Genomic DNA, 18,000 nt, shown 5'->3' with positions numbered 1-18,000 from the left:
TGCAAGACACTCTTTGTAGTTTGGATGATTATATCTGCAGGAGATGCCTCCAGTTTGGCCAGCTTAAGTGCCAGGCTTCAGAGCCAACTTAAGGTACAGCAGTGCATGGGGACAGGGGAATTGAAAGTTGCACAGAGAGCTCCTTTTTAGAGGCTGTCCCAGAAAGCCAGTGCCATAGACATTACCCAGAGAGGGGCGCCAAAAAGTCAGCTGCCCAAGAATCACATACACTGAGAAGTATATTGCAGCATTTCAGGTGCTCCAACCGTCACAGTGCATCAGGATCAACTTCTTGGAACAGTTTTGAAAACCAGTAGAGAGAAGAATTACAGTAGAAGTGTATCACGTGGAGCAATGCACTTTGGGATGACTATTAGGTGTAGGACATATACAATTACTGGTAGTATTGGAGAGGGATCTGCTGTACAAGTCCAAAGATCCATGAATGTGGCAGCATTTGGTGGTTAAGGTGGTGAAAATGGCTTATGGTATACTTGCCTTCATTAGCTGGTGGACAGACGATACAAGAGCAAAATGTAATGGTACAACTTTATAAAGCATTGGTTAGGCAATACAAAGCAACATGTGCTGTTCTTGTCACTATAAACCGTCCTCAGGTAACAGATGGTTTCCATGTGTACAGATGTCCATAAAGCAACTTTGCCCATAAATTGGGAAATATACAAAAATCACTTGCTATGGTAACCATACCTCCACAGGTAATGAATGGCATCAAAAGCACATAAGACTGATAAGGAAAAACAATTACTAAACGTGAAGAGGGAGAGAGGAAACTTTCATATGTAGCGGTGTCTATAAGTTGGGCATTCTTAACCCAGGGTCAGCTTGTACAGTAGAGGAAGGACAAGTTTACACTGGTGATTGCACAGGAGATTCACCAGGATGTCGTCTGGGAGTTTTTTTCCCCCCAGATATAAGAAAAGACAAGAATGGCTGTGTTTGATTTTCTTGGAGCAGAGGCAAGTGAAGGGTGACCTGATTCTAAGTATACAAAATTAGGAGAAGGTTGATAGTAAGAAATTCTCCTCATAGAAGGTGTGTCCAAAATTCAAGGTCATATATTAAGGGTAAGGGATAAAAGATTTAGAAGGGATCTGAGGAAGAGATTTTTCACCCATGCAAGAATGCCATCTAGATTATGTTGCCTGAGTGGTGGTGGAGGCAATGTATTCCAGATTGTATCCATGCTTCAATAAGCAATCCATTTCTCTTTTGGATTTTACTATTTAATTTGTATTTCACACTGCCTTTCAGATCACAACTGCCATTAGCACAATACCCCACCTGTCTTATAATGGTTTAAAATTACTCCCTTGCTTTTGCCTTTTGTTCCTTTGTTAATAATGCCAAAGATCCTATTTCCTAAATAATAAATTTCTCAACTTGTTTTCCCCCACTTCAAAATGTGCACATACAGATCTTTGCCAATGTGTCACCTTTAAAATTCAAAATAATTTTAAATTGTCATCTTTTCTGGATCTGTATGGTTCAATACACTGCCTACATCGAAAAATTAGAGTGTATTCACCCCATCACATTTATAGATCCTACTTCTACATTTTTTTTTACATCTCATGACTTTCACTTTCATTCTTTTGGTGAAATTCATATACTTAAACATTCCATGACAAACAGTTTGAATACCTCCATTAGACTTTCTATTGACCTGCTTGAATGAAAGGAGCCCACCTGGTTTCTCTGATTGCCACTCATGACTGAAACCCCTCAACCTCAATATCTTATCAAATTTCTTCTGCACTCTCCAAGTCTTGGCATAATGCTCAAAACTGGACACTAGTTACAATAGTCTAACTGCAACTTCAACAGTCATGTACCTTTTGTATTCTTACTTGATTTATACAACCACCATCAACCCACCTTCCCATTTACTGGACTCTATACTGGACTCCATAGGTAGTCTATTAATGGAACCCTCTGAATATATTCATAGGTCCCAAATTTGTGCATGTAAATCCAAGACTTGCTGCAGTTTGAATGCCAGCTATTCCATTTGAAATTGCCAACCACAGCCAGCACAATTTTGCCCAAAATAGCAAGTTCCAAAGAGCATCCAACATTTCCCCTCAGGCAACTTGTTCAGAGATTATCCCTAGCATTTGATTCTAGCAATATACAATGAGTGTATATTGTTTTAGACTGGCTATAGAGTTGATATTGCTTTTTTTGTTCAATGCAATAGAATTACATACTGAAAACTCTGCCAGAGTATCAAATCAATAACAACTTGATTAAAGCATTCAAGGAGGAACCAGTTCACCAAAAACAAGGTATGAATACAGTATTAGAAAACAGGAAAAAAAACTGCTGGAGGAACTCAGCGAGTCAAGCAGAATCTCCATAAATGCTGCTTGACCCGCTGAGTTCCACCAGCAGTTTGCTTTTTGCTCATTCCAGTATCTGCAGTCTGATGTCTTCAAAAAAGAAGTTGGGCCAAACAAGAGAGCCTGAATGAATAACTTTTTCATACAATCTGGTAGTTAAGCATTGAACACCCATTTAATAATTAGGATGCATTTAAACTGCTGACAAAAATCATTTTGTTGAACTGATATTATAAATATAAGTTTCAAATAAAGCACACATATAATCAAGATTCAAACTCTATTTTTAAGGCTCAGAGGGTTATTAGCAGTTTTCCTCAAGTTTGTAAAGTGCCAAGTCAATGCACCATAAAGTTGTTGAAAAATTAAAACTGCATTTTAGAAAAGATAATAATTTGTAATTATGAGTTATTTATGGGTGGCCTGAAACTAACACCTGGGACATTTTTCTACAATTATGAATGCAAGACATACATTTCAAGATTACAACAAGTGGACTATTTGGATAATAACAGTAAATTCTCCAAATCAATTACAGCCGATTTCACTATACGGCTTTACAAAGAATGGTATAATAAAGTATATTACAAATTACATGCAGCATATTTAAAGAGATTTATGGCATTTTTGCATGGGCTGTTTTCCCATCTTATTTAAATCTTTATTAAGAATACTTAACAATTGCTATTACCCAAAACCGGCTCCAGACCAATTACCTCACTGTCACAAGATACAAATTTTTAAAAAATTTCAAGCAAAGTTTCTGATGATTTATTTATAAAAATATTTGAAGCATTTCCTGAAAAACAGCCCATTGAAATTAGCCCTTCTCAAATTGACTGTTTTTGTAATGAGAACAGATCTGGCCCACATAAACTGGAATCAAAGATTGGTAGGTAAAACCGCAATTCAACAATAGGCAACCTTTGAAGAGATGTTCAGATGGAGTTTAAGTACGTATGAGAGAAAGGGAGTGTAATTAAAGCCAGAGCTCCCCAGATGACCAGAGATGCAGTAAAATAAAACAGGAAGAAAGGATATTTAATAGATATCAAGTTGATGACAAATCAGAACCAAGCTCTTAAAGAAAGTTCAGAGGGGAAGTTAGAAAACAAGGAAATGAGAGCAAAGTATGAGAAAAGATCAACAGCAAACATAAAAATGAATCTAACAACCTACTGATGTCACGTGAATATAATCAGATAGTAGGAAGAGAGATGGAGCTCATCAGGGATCAAAACAGATATTTACTCCTGGAGTCAGAGAGCATGGACAAAGTACTAAATGAGTGCCTTACTTTAGACTTTAACGAAGACAAAAATATGCTGTTGGAGTTACAGCAAGGGAGCTGTGATATTGAATGGAATAGACACTGACGAAGAGGAAGTATTTGAAAATTCAGTTGAAGTGAATAAATCATCTGGGATGCCTCCTTGATTGCTAAGAAGAAATTGCAGAGGAGTAGGTGTATTCTTCCAAATATCAGTAAATACTGGGAAGTTGCCAGAGGACTGAAGAATTTCAAATGTTACACCTGCATTCAAAGAGTGCAAGGATAAACCCAGCAACTAAAGACCAGTCAGTTTAACCTTGATGATGGGGGAACTTTAATAAATGATGGAATAAGCATTCATGAGCAAGTGTGCACTAAGTAAAGAAAGCCAGAATAGATTTCTTACAAGAAAATCATGTTCAACTAACTTCAAAGGTTTTTGATGAGGCATGGGAGTCCAGAAGGGAAATGCAGTTGATTTGGAATATATGGACATGCTAAAGATACTTGATAAAGTACAACATAATAGGCTTGCCATCAAGACTGAAGTTCACAGAATAAAAACTGGCTAATAGAAAGATGACCTGCAGTGAAAGGTTGTTTTTCAAAACTGGAGAAAACTGTACAATGTTGTTCCCTAACAGTCTGCACTAGTATCTTTCTTAAGTGCACAGGGCATAACGTCCAAATATGCAGGCAGCACAAAATTTGGAAGCAAAATGAACTGCAAGGAGTATACCAAGAGACAGGCTAGTGGAATGGACAGAAAATATGATGAAATTTACAAAGAAAATTGCAAATCGTTACTTTTGACAGGGAAGAAGCGAACACAAATTCAATCTTGGCCTCCAAATAGGGTAGCTGGATCAGTACTTAAAAGAAAGTGCAAGGAGAGCCAATGAAAATTACAGCACCAAAATGCAAAAGAAAACTGGATAAGTTTCTCCAAGGAATCTGGGTATACCTGTGCATAAATGATTTAAAGTGGCAAGACAAGTGAAGGTGGTAGTTATAAGCAACTGGATCCTGGGTTTAGTAAAGGCACATAGTGCAAGAGCAAGGAATTCATTACAAAACTGGTTAGGCCACAAAAGGAGTACTATGCCCAGTTCTGTGAATCACAGTTCAGGAAAGATGTGAAGGTCTTGAGAGTGTAGAAGAAATTTACATTAACAAAATGATTCCAGGGAGGAGGACATGTAATTTAAATTACTTGAATAGAATTAAGATGAGGATGCTCTCCCTGGAACTCCGGTGGCTGAAAAGGATCTGATAGGAGGCATTTAAAATCACAAAGGTTCTTTCAAAGTAGATGGAACCTGATCCCAACAACCAAGGATAAAATACCAAAGGACATAGTGTAAAGGTAATTGGCAAAAGAATCAAAAATGACATGGAAAAATATTCCCTTACAACTCATTTCCACCTCTCACCACCAGCCTGCCTGCCCCCACCCCCAAGGACAGCAGGTGGTTTGGTGAAATTCTTTACCAAAAGAGTAGCAGAGGCAGATTTGATTCTGCCTTCAAGAGAAAACAGGATAAATATTTCAAAGCAAAAACACTGTAGGGCTATAGGGAAAGGGTAAATGAGTGAAACTAGCTGTATTGATCTAGCATAGATTTAGCTTAGATTTAAGCTGAAAGGCTACCTTCTACAATGTAAACTGTGATTCCCTATTGAATCAACTAGAAGTAGACCTGTTTTCTTCACTAAGACAAAACCGCAGAAATTAGGTTTTTATGAGACAACCACAGTATCCTCCAAGAGAGGAAACACCCTTAAACAATTAAATTTGGGGAAGGATACAATGAACATTTCACAAAAACAACATTCCTCTCCATTTTAAGTTTATTACCTTATTTTTTTTAAGCATCTAGGCATTCAAGATAAACAATTAGTACTTCAATTGCATTTGCTACATTGCTTTTACTTAATTATTAGAAATACTTTCCTGATTATAATACCATCCACACATCATGGAGGAGGTGATAGGAGAGGAGGAAAGGCAAGCACATGGTAATACAGTGGTTGCATTTTCAGAATCAGGCAACCTCCACATTACAGGGGAGGAGGGAATTGCATGCCTAGAAAACAGTCTGTATTGCAATTTTCAATAATGTGATGCTGTGTTATCTCCACATGCCTCAAGAAACGGAGTTGGGGGAAAAAAGTGTTTATTCACTATTTTTTCCTCCACCTAAATTCTGTAAGAGTGAATTTTATTCTACATCTCAAATTTCTGAGTAGTGATTTGTGAATTCTTCAAGGGCAAATTTCTGTTAGTCAAATGGTCATAACGTGGGTGTCACCTGTACAAAATCACAACCATACAATGGACCAGGTTATATAGGCAGTCAAACTGGAGAACAGGCAATAGCGTACACTAATGCAGAGGTCCATTGTACCCTTGAGTTCACAGATTATGATATCCACATTTTGGTCTTGGCCACAACTTTCAATGGATGATTGTGAAAGACCAGTACCTTGCCAAGTGTTGTACTGCAGCAAATTTCCTCTCTGCTGAAGGTAACATTAAGCGTGGTTGCCCAGTCATTTAGAAGATGGCACTGTGCTACACCAATTCTTCTGCTGATAATACCCCCATTGTGTTGTTGGATAGGGAATTCAGGGATTTTAACCCAACCATGATGAATGAACGGCTATTTCCTAATAACCTACAGGAGATTTTGAAACTGAACACTGACTCTGTTCTGTCCCACAGGTCAAGTGTTCAAGTCACAGAACCTTCAACAGAACTAGAAACGTGAGAAAACAAGTGTGCTTTAATCGTGAAAAGGGACAAGGATAATGAGAAAAACTGCCCATACTCCCATACTATGGTTATCTTAACTTTGGTCTGCATGGTTTCACAGATGTTGCCTGTTTTCTCCACACCACCCTGTTCTACAACTTACAGCAACCTTGTATTCTCACATTTACATTTCTGATGAAAGGTTCTTGATCTAAAACTTTCACTTAGATGCTCTCTCCATAGATGTTGCCCAGCTTCCTGAGTGCTTTGGTTTTTGTTTCAGATTTCCAGCTTCTGCTTCTTTTTCTCCAATTATTTGATCTGTGGGGTTCCCCCACCCAGCATGATGCACTAAGTCCCACAAATTCTATCCAGCATACATGACAGAGGCAAACAATATTAGGAATGGAAATAGAAACTCTTGCATTTTATTACCAGTTAATAATTTTAATGAAATTAAGAGATTAAAAGTTACAACAAGTAATTGTTATGGAATTTCAAACTCAAACAGCTGCTAAGTATTTTCAATTTAAACAATGATTAAACAATTTAAACTCATTGCACGGATTAAGGGGTGAAAATATTATATTAAATGAAAATTATCTTTCAGTAAAATCTCCCATTAAAACTTTACTGGATTTACTAGCATGCATTCAAAAAGCAAAATTTTGCAATGAACCTGCAGTTTTAGTTTTAAGTATGGCATCTCATTTTTAAGAATGTACAATTCTATTGAACAGTAACAGTGGCATAGCTAAACTGGTCAAAGAAACTTTGCATTTTCCCTTAGGTGCTCCGTGATGCAGTTCTATAGCACATTCAGCCAGCTCTTACTAAAATGACTATTGGTAATATCATAGTGTTGGCTTAAGGCTTTATTAAAGTTTTTATTCTCAGCAGCTGCCAATCCAATTATTTTCAGTTCCAGAGGACTTAACACAACTCAAGTCAAATACAATTCAAGCCACACATTCAAAAATAGATATGCTTTTAGTGAGGACTTGAATATTAATGGAATGTTGACTGTGCAATATTAAGAATTTTGTCCCAATTTGAGGCCATGTACTGTGTAAACGCACCAGATACTTAATTTGCAGGTTACTGATCTAAAATAAACCTTGCATTGTTATGAAATGTGAACATTTTTGAATTCTTCTGCACTGTGATTTTGCAAAGCGCCATTAAAATCATGTGATAACAAATCCAATTAGTGCACTATAACTGAAGTAGGATTATTTCAGAAATAACTTCCTGATGAACCAATGAACAATTCAGTTGGAAAAGATTAAAATAACAGTAATTGCAAAAAGCAAAATCTGATTACAAAAACTTTACCCTACTCCAATCTGAGGTTCCCATCTGCTTCAAGAAAACCACTATCATCCCGATGCCAAAAGGAAAATAAGATAACATGCCTTAATGACTATCACCTGGTGGCTCTATCATCCATCATCATGAAGTGCTTTGAGCGGCTGGTCATGGCACACATCAACTCCAGCATCCCAGACAACCTCTACCCACTGCAATTCACCTACCGCTGAAACAGGTCCATGGCGGACACCATCTCACTGATCCTATATTCATCTTTGGAACATTAGATAACAAAGACACCTATGTCAGACTCCTGTTTATTGTCTACAGCTTCACCTCCAGTACCATAATTCCAAACAAATTCATCTCCAAACTCCTAGACCAAGGACTTGGCACCCCCTCTGAAACTGGATCCTTGCCTTCCTAACCAACAGACTGCAATCAGTAAGGATAGGCAGCAACAACTCCACCACGATTATCCTCAACAAGGCTGTGTCCTCAGCTCCTTATGTTTCTCCCAATACACGCATGATTGTGCGGCCAGATTTTGTGCTAACTCCATTTACAAATTTGCAGACGACACCACCGTAGTGGGCTAGATCTCAAACAACAATGAAATGAAAATCAGGAAGGAGATGGAGAGCCTAATGACATGGTGTCAAGACAACAGCCTCTCCCTCAATGTCAGCACAAAAGAGCTTGTTATTGACTTCAGAAAGCAGGGCAGAGTACACGCCCCCATCTGTATCAATGGTTCTGCGGTGGAGATGGTTTAGAGCTGCAAGTTCATAGGTGTAAATATCACCAACAACATGTCCTGGTCCAACCACATGGATGCTATGGCCAAGAAAGCACACCAGCACCTCTGCTTCCTTAGAAGGCCAAGGAAGTTCAGCATATCCCCAATGACCCTCACCAATTTTTAGAAATGCAACATAGAAAGTTTTGTATCCAGATGCATTACAGTTTGGTCTAGCCACTGTTCTGCTTAAGACCGCATGAAATTGTAGGAGAGTTGTGAATGCAGCCCAGTCTATTACGCAAACCAGCCTCCATTGAATCTGTCTACACTTCCCTCTGCCTCAGGAAAGCAGCCGACATAATCAAGAACCCATCCCACCCTAGTCATTCTCTCTTCCCTCACCTTCCAATGGGCAGTAAATACAAACGCTTGACAACATATACCAACAGACTCAAGGACAGCTTCTACGTTGCTGTTAGAAGACTTTCGAACGGACCTCTTATACGATAAACATGAACTTTTCATCTGTTTACCTCATCATGGCCCTTGCACCTTATTTGTCTACCTGCACTGCAACACTATGTTCTGCATTGTTATTGTTTTCCTTTTGTATTACCTTGATATACTTATGTATGAAACGATTGCCTGGATGGCATGCAAAAGGTTTTCACTGTATCTCAGTACATTTAACAATAATAAAGCAATTACCAATTAGAAAAAGTAGGAGTATTACCAATCTACCACAATGATATACAGAAACTATTCAATAATAATCTATAAAGTAATGCTGTAACATTAAGCATCAATAAGTGAAAATAAAAAAAGTACTGCTGATGCTAGAAATTTAAAATAAAAACAGAAAATGATGGAGATATCTTGCAGGTCAGACCATATCTGTGGTAAAAGAAACAGAACAAATGTTTCAGGTCAAAGACCAGAGCTCAAAGGGTCTTCAAACTGAAATGTTAAGACTATTTCTATTCCCACAGATGCAGCCTGACCTACTAAGCATTTCCAGCACTTTGTTTTCATTAAGCTTTAATATGCTGTCCAAAGTTTAAAAAGCTGAATATTCAACAATTAATCTCCCACTTCTGATATACACCAAGGTGCCTAAAACGTACTCCATAAACATAGCTTCAGTTATTTGCAATCTGTAGCAAGGCACAGAATCCAAATGCTTTGTACAATGAAAAACAAATCAGTTAAATACCAGCTGGAGTACACAAAGAAGTTACTTACATTGCTAAAACAATGTATAAAGCATTTTGTAAGCTGCAAAATCTTTTGGAACATTGGAGGCAGTGAGGTGCAGAAATATGTTAAAATATATAAAAACGTGAAGTGTACAGCCCAGGTGAATGGTGTGTTTACACAGCCTCATCCCACTTCACCACATCAGATTTACCTCAATTGCTTTTCTCTTTGTGAAATTATTCAGCTTCCCCTTAAGTGCATCAATACAATTCACTTCAACTAAAATTGTAAGCAGAGGCTCATGAAATGTCATTATTTATGATGGCCCATTCTTCTTTTTGCCAATCTGAAGTGAATCTTATTTCTGAAAATCCTGGAGCTCAGCAATGCTTTGGAGCATATTAAGATCATCAAATAACGCATGACAGTTGAAATTTATTCCGCATCATGGGAGCTGGATTTTCAAACAACACTGCTGGCAGATGGCGAAGTACCAATACATATGCAAGGCACAGCTGGGGAAAAGGGAAGGAAAGAGCAGGATAGGATGTTGGTTAAAATGAAAAGTAGTCCATTCCCAAAGTACCGACATCTTTCAGTTCTTAGGAATGCTGTGTGAGCTGCAATACTAATCTCTAGTTCCAAACAGACTCAATTCCCCACTGTTCAGAGCTGTTGACAGCACTCAGAAAACATACATTAAAGGTCAAGCAGTTGACCACATGAGGCTCAAAAGACCATGCACTGAAGCACATATTCTAGTGGTACTGAGATTAAATTACCTGGTAATTCACACCAAGGGAAGATAAAAATATTTTTAAAAATTAGGAACAATAAAAAAAATGAAATCTATCAAATACAATTCTATCAGTGCCAGACTGTTGCCCCCACAGAACATTAAGTTACTCCAATTGTCCTGAATATGGCAAGAGTACATTACTGCTTTTTGTACTCTGACCTGTGTTAGGTTATGGATTCATATTCCACAGAAACAAACTCAAAAATTTAGGTTGACACTCGATGCTGCACTGTCAGGGGTGATATCTTTTGGATATCAAACTAGGCGTAAACGTTCCTCTTTAAAAAGGAAGTGGGTTATACCTAATACCTGGCCAAAATTCCCTCATTCTCTTTGCTGAAGAGAGTATTAGCTGAATGATAAAAATTATTACGTGAAAGATAAAGCACAAATATTTGTCTTTCTTCAGTATTTTAGTTTTAGGAACTTTATTTAAATTTATGAATTATATTTGAACTCAATCATGAAGTTGTTATAGTACAAGAAAATAATTGCCAGGAATGATATTTAAGGTGTGAAACAAGAACAAGAAAAACAGTCAGCTCTACAACAGTTCTCACCCTCAAATAAAATTCAATCACCATTTTTATTTTTGAAAAGGAATGATGGTGTCCAGATTATTGGATAAGAAATTCTAAAGATGTCAACTCTGCCAGTCCACAAATAGGCAACATAAAATATGTTGCAAATTATATCCTGCCTGATTTTCCTTGCGAGGAAACCAATTTGTTCCCAGCTCTTTATCTAGCAGAGCTCTTCCACTGGATGTTTTTAACTAGTTAAAAATAGAGTTAAAATATCTTTTAAATATGCCAATGGAATCTGGTGGTAGGTCAAATACAACCTGAATTCACTATAACTTATCCAACCTGAATAGCTTAGTGCTATCCTACTGTTTTAAATAGAAACAGCAGATATAACTGCTCCAGAATACTCAGGATATTCAGCTTGCATTAAGCTCAGAAAATGCAGCTGTGTCCCTCCTGACCTCATTTCCTTGACATCATAATGTGGCTTTGCAACAGATGCAATGAGACAAACTGCTAACATGAATAAACACAAGGTGACTGCAGGGCCTTTAACTTATTTAAATTTAGAGAGTGTGTGGGAGAAAACATCAGAGTACATAACTCTCAAATGAAATCAAAACTAAAATGGGACTTGAGGGGTGGGGGAGGGAGATTTGTAATTTGTTTCTATTTGGGTAAACAAATTAGCTTATTTTCCCATATTCTTCCCAATTAACTGAGGAAATAACCTGATTCATTAAAACAAGGAATTGCCAACCAAAATTTGTGTTAATAATTTCTCTTCAAATGTTTGTGTTCGTCTTTGGGTTCCACTTTGAGATTCCACAAAGTTCCACTTTGGGATTCTGTCAAAACACACAGCTAAGAGGTGTCAAGTAACCAAAGGATCCAGTTAGCAGATTCAAAACACAAATCTAACATTGCCAAATAAGCAGCTATCAATCTGAAATCCCCATTCTGAAAGCTGTAACTTCAGAAAAGAAACATGTAGCAAGATCTATAAGATCTTTCATTGTAATGAGTTTAAACATATTTCCATAAGTTCCTTAACACTGCATTGTTACTGCAGTACAACAATTAACACAACCCTTTTTGTCAAAGTGCTGCCAACTTTCTCTGGATAGCTCTAATTTGAGCACTTTTGTTACAAGAAGGATTAAGATTTCCTAACTGTATGCCAGCCAACACTGTAATTGGAACCATTAAGCTGCAGGAGTTGAATTGCCTTGTGCAGTATTTAGAAAATTTTGTTTTAGCTTACAAACACTGCTGACAGAAAAAGCTTAGTCAGCAATCCTACCACCCAGCAGAATGCGACTGAGCTTTGTCAACAGTTGTCACACAATATGTAACTGTTTTTATTAGCTGACAATGCATTCATGTGGATGCTGATAAAAACATGCGGATGAAAAGACTGGAAAATATTAAACTCAAGGAACTAGTTAATGGGCTAGCAAAGCTAATTAGATTTTGCTGAGTATATTTTTAGGCAGTCATGCATGAAAACCTTTTTTTTAAAAAAATGGCTATTATTGGAACTACTTTAGAAAAATGAAGTTGTAATACCTAAATGGACATTTAAAAAAAAATCAGCTGAACTCTTCTGCTGAAAAAGGAACTATCCCTTATCATATTATGCCATGCATGTTGAAATAATATCAATATTGCTTTTAAAATGTTCAGCCCTATCCCCACCATGCCTTCATCAAGAAATAATGCAAAAGAATGGTATAAGATTCCAGGTTCAATTTGCAGGCTACAATGAGTTAGCTGATCTGGCACTCACTAAGAGCCAATAACTGCCATTAACCATGATGCCAACTGATCTGTTAATGGCATTTATGCATACTCAAGGATTGCATGCAATAAACCACACCTCCATAGAAGCCAATGCATCAGGGAAAGGGGCAAAATTGCAAGCCAAAGCAAGAACCATGTTCTGTTGCAATTGGCAAGTTTCAATGTCAATTTTCAAAGTTAGCTAGTCTATAACTTGCAGATGCAGAAAATTTTAAACACCATCTTCCAAAGTCAACATTTTAGGCATTAATTCCAAACCCTAGAGTACTGCTTTTAATTAAATAAATCCCCAGCTAGCAGTACTTTCTTTAAAAGTACTGCCATTCAGTAAAGCTTAGCTCTAAAACAAATCAATATTTAACAGCATTTTGGGTCAAACCTATATTCTATCATTGACTTTGATTCATCTTACAAATTTTGCAAATCTACATAATATTATTTCTGTGGAGCATCAATCTCAATTACTTAATTTGGTAGAGGTTCCTCAGCTGAAAAATTATTGTAAAATCAAGCGTCTTAAAACACATTATTACAAATCGCTTGCCAATGTCCTCTAGTCTTATTAGCTTCAGATGTTTAGCATACTTGACTATATTAGGTGCCTCCATTTGCCAGTGAAGGACTACACACAAACAAACCAAAATGCAGAATCAGAAACAAAAGTCTTTTCAACAACTTAATCAAAAAAAATGTTGCTCACTACTTACCAACAAATCAACCATGTCAGTTTGATTTTAAGATCACCCCTAACCACTGAACCTTTTCCTCAAAAACAATCATACATTCCAATTATCTCTCCCAAACCCTGCATAGCCATGATACTCAAGAAACCCTAATTGCCCACTGCAACTACATTACAAAAGGTATTCATTAGACTTTAATTTTCTGAGACATTGAGGTTAAGAATGCCCTTTTCCCCTTCAGACTCGATATATAAAAAGCATAAGCAAATATAACCTACTGTACTTCTCTTGTACTCTCTCATTATTGTTGATATATAATGAGCATTAATGCATTCTTATTAACATCCACAAAATTCAAAAAGGCATGCACAACCTTTAAACTTCTATTTTTAAAAACAGTTCATTCTCAAATTTAAAGAATTTTAATGTTTACATGATAATGAGATTACAGTCAAAACTGCACATCTGTAAAGACAGCATGGCTCAGGGTATATGTCCTGCTTTATGACAACTCTTGGAGAGGGGATTTCCAAGTCACAGAGGTGTACCCCGGACAATAATCCAGCCTCGGGCTCAATTACATACTGGAAGCGCGATCCCCTTCCTCTACCATTGAATTCATCTAAAAGGAGAATGGAGTTTGTGCACAACTAGGTTTCCAAAACTGGGTGCAAATAACCTTCACATCCCTGAAAAACTAAAGCATTCCTGTTTCAAGCACTCACTGAAATCTCTAACTTGTGTCCTTCACAATTTCAAGAAGACTCCTCCCCAAAAACTGGAGGCACAATAGAGACTGCCGGGAACAAATTTCTCTTACTTCCACTAAATGGAGTGGGTTACATCTGCAAGGGGAACAAGGGTATTCACAACTTCAGAATGAATCGAAGTGCCATATAGCTTTAAAAATATAGTTGCTGTGGTAATATAGACAACTTAAGCAAATTAATTACACTAACTGGATGGACAGCTGGAGATGAAGATGCAGAGCAGAAATGGGGAATCCTCATCCTATCAGCCCCCATAAATGACATTAAGCCTAAATCTATGTACTTGGTTATAAATATATTGATGCCCACTGCCATGAAATGCTCCCTTACACAGACTGAAGACTAAATATACAACAGTGGTTTGTTTATTAAAAAATGTACATCAAATTAAAAACATTCAGATCATTACTCATATGAAAAGATACAATTTAACAGAAGTGCATTAATTAACCACGTCAACATATGTGAAAAAGCAATAGGCTATTGGCACAGCATAGCCAATTCCCTTGAGTGCCAAATTGACTTTACTAATTACTCCCATAAAAAAAATCATAATTTTCTGCTACAAGAGAAAGATTATTTTAAAATGAATAATAACCACCAAGGTAATCACAATGTGACTAGATGTCAGCCAAATTTGCATACTGTGCAAGTGACATTAAGTGTTCTTGACAAAACTATTTTCCCCCCCCAAGGGAAAGAGAATTTGAAAATAAAACATTCATATAACACTACTCTAAAAGTAAGCCATGTCCCATCATTTTCAAGTCTTTTCCCCATACTTTACAGAACATACAAATCTATTTAAACAGAAACGTACAAAACAAATACATGCATATCTTCTTAATGTAAAATCTGAGATTTTGCAAAATAGGCTGTACACGAAACTGAATAAAACCTGAACCAAGAGCAATTGCTGAATAACACTGCAGCAAAAATAACCACTAATATAAATAGCAGAATCTGGAACAATCTATCTAAAATCACCAACCTGAAAGAATATGCTCCTAAGGGAGATAAGACAGCTGTATTGTAACATAATGGTTATTCAGTGAAGAACCAGGATTCTGTTACACCAGGCAGGCAAAATTAGAACACAGAAAAAATAACACTTCCATCACCACACTGTATTGGGGGGAGAAATGTCAAACCATTGGTATTCTTACAGATCCCTTTCACCTGTTTAGATTCCAACTGAGCTAGGCTAAACTAATAACCCTCTGCTCGTACCAACATAGTCATAGAGTAATAGAGCATGGAAACAGGCCCTTTGGCCCAACTGGTCCATGCCAACCACAGCATCCTCCCAGTTAGACCCAGTTGCCCATATTCGGCTCATAACCCTCCAAGCCCACCACCACCCCCGCCCCCTGCTCCTATGTAACTATCCAAATGCCTCTTAAAAGTTGCAGTTGTATCCACCTCGACCACTTCCTCTGGCAGCTCATTCCAGGTACTCACTACCCCGTTAAAGAAGTTACCTCTCAGGTCTCTCTTAAATCTCTCCCCTCTTTATCTTATATCTGTGCCCTCTAGTTTTGGACTCCCCAACCCTGAGGAAAAGACTATAACCGTCCACCTTATCCATACCCCTCATGATTTTATAAACTTCTCTGAGGTCACCCCTCATTCTTCTACACTCCAAGGAATAAAGATCCAGCGTGGCCAACCTCTCCCTATAACTCAGGCCCTCTTGTCCAGGCAGCATCCTCATAAATCTCTTCTGCACCCTCTCCAGCTTGACAATGTCTTTCCTATAACAGGGTATAAATGCTACTAACATAATTCCATAGTTATCTGAAAAAAAGTGATCAATCATGTTATATTTTGCTTTAATCATCATGGATCAGATCCAAATGAATATTAAAATCTGAGTGATTTTCCTCCCATAACATTACTGAAAATTTTAATTCTAGCATTTGGAGGCAGAATCCTTCTTCGACAAAGCCTTCAACATTTCAACTTAATTTATTAAACTCTTTTTTTTCAACATTCATTCAAAATGCTTTTGATACTCTCTGCTTTAAAGTTGCTACTAGTTCGATTTATCAGCTCTGTCCAAATGTAACTAAGTTTTCACACTTTAAAACCGGAACATAATTTGTTAAAAGTATGTTAATTTTAATAGGTGTATATTTTGTGCAGCAAATTACATCTTTAAAAAATCACCTACCCTCAATAAAAAAATACCATTTATTCATAATCCTTATTAAATTCCAATGTTCCATGCAGCCTAGACATATTGAATCATTTAATTACCTAAAGAATTACTTTTGCAAGCTTATTTGGATTTTAAATCAAGAATCAGAAAAGCATACGGATGTTTCTGGCTCAGAAATATTATAATACACATACATTTTGTTTATATACTATCAAAAAAATTGTAGCATAAAGACAATTTGGTTTAATGTTCCATACAGAATCACCACACTTTAACTGAGACCACAGGTTTTGTTTTAAATCATCATATAGCCAAAGAATCCATTTTTTATAACTAAAATGCTTGTGCATAATTGTGCGACATAACTCCTTGATTTTCTGACATAATTCCAGCAATATTCATATTTGGAGTTACATATTCAAAACTATTAATGCATATATTTTGATAAAGAGCTGAAACAAAAACTGTTAACCTTGTGCCAGCATACTAAAATATGTCCCAACTAGCTCAGACCTAAATTAACACACGATTGAGTCAGTCAACTATTTACCACTCATAACGTGCGTGGGTATAATTACATTTGCCGTAGATCTAGAAAAACATGAGACTGAAACGTTTCCACTCACCGTCATAACAAGTTCAAAGGGATGTTTGTAAACCCTGACGGGTGACTGGTATTTCTGTACCATCGTTGCCCTTGCATCAAAGCACCTACTGGGGAGGAAGAGATCCAGTTAGCGAACTGCAAGGATTCAAAACAACAACGAAACACTGTTTAGAAACTGGACGTCCTTGAGAGGAGGAACTACTTCCCTCGTCACGGAATGGAAAGATAGGGGTACCAGGCATTCAAGCCTTTAAATACGCCCACTCCAAGTTCCAGGAAAGCTCACAGGCACCAGCCCAGAAGCAACCGGCCGCTGCCGACCTCTCTCCCTCTCCCGTCCAACCCATGATCCACCCTCCGGACCCCGCCGCTCGGCTGCCATCAGCCCCACCATCCCCCCCTCGCCCTAACCCCGCCGACAACGGGAGGGCAGCGGCCGCCCGAAACTTTCCGCAGGCGGGCTGGGTTGGTAAACAACACCGAGGCCCGGGCTCCCTCTCTGGCTCCCACCAACCGGCCCGGCCCGCCCCCACGCACTCACCGGCGCCTCGCCTCGCTTGGCGTGTCCGAGCTGTTCCGGCCAACCCGGCGTCGATCCCGAGAGCACAGTCCCCAGGAGCGCAGCGAACAACAACCCCGAGACTCCACGGCAACCCCAGCTGTCGGCCGTCTGCGCCTGCGCACCTCGCCCGCAGCAGTCGGAGTGTGACGTGAGGAACCTGCGTGATGACGTCAGAGACCCGCGATTAAAAAAACCCAGCAGAATCGAAAACAACAGCTGACTGCCTGCAAACTGTAAGTGACCGAGTCGAAGATATTACTCACCGCTGCAACTGTTACTGGCCGGGAACTGCAAAATCATAACTCGCCATCCGCAAATATTAGTGATCAGACGTTGCACAAATGTTACTCGTCGTCCGCAAATGCCACATTTCAAACATTACTGACCAAAAACTGCAAATAGAACTGACCAGAAAATGCAAAAACATGCCTCGCTGGCAGCAGATTG

General features: G+C 38.1%; 1 protein-coding gene across 2 annotated transcripts in view; it reads right to left on the bottom strand.

Annotated features, from left to right (window-relative positions):
- LOC127579815 (SEC14-like protein 1) overlaps nt 1-17,741 on the bottom strand; it is a 40,808-nt gene extending 23,067 nt beyond the window's left edge. Inside the window, exons 1-2 of one of the 2 annotated variants that reach the window (XM_052032767.1) lie at nt 17,533-17,741; nt 17,011-17,098 (exon numbers count right to left, since the gene is read on the bottom strand). In XM_052032767.1, the coding sequence (XP_051888727.1) occupies nt 17,011-17,073 (63 nt within the window). In that variant the 5' untranslated portion in view covers nt 17,074-17,098; nt 17,533-17,741. The remainder of the gene's footprint in view (nt 1-17,010; nt 17,099-17,532) is intronic. The other variant, XM_052032766.1, reaches the window with a different exon arrangement.
- Between the last annotated feature and the right edge of the window lie 259 nt (nt 17,742-18,000).

This window comes from Pristis pectinata, chromosome 18 (genome assembly GCF_009764475.1).
Source record: "Pristis pectinata isolate sPriPec2 chromosome 18, sPriPec2.1.pri, whole genome shotgun sequence".
In the NCBI taxonomy this organism is placed as follows: Eukaryota; Metazoa; Chordata; class Chondrichthyes; order Rhinopristiformes; family Pristidae; genus Pristis; species Pristis pectinata.
Note: the sequence above shows the minus strand (reverse complement) of the source record. Positions and strands in the feature narration are given on the sequence as shown.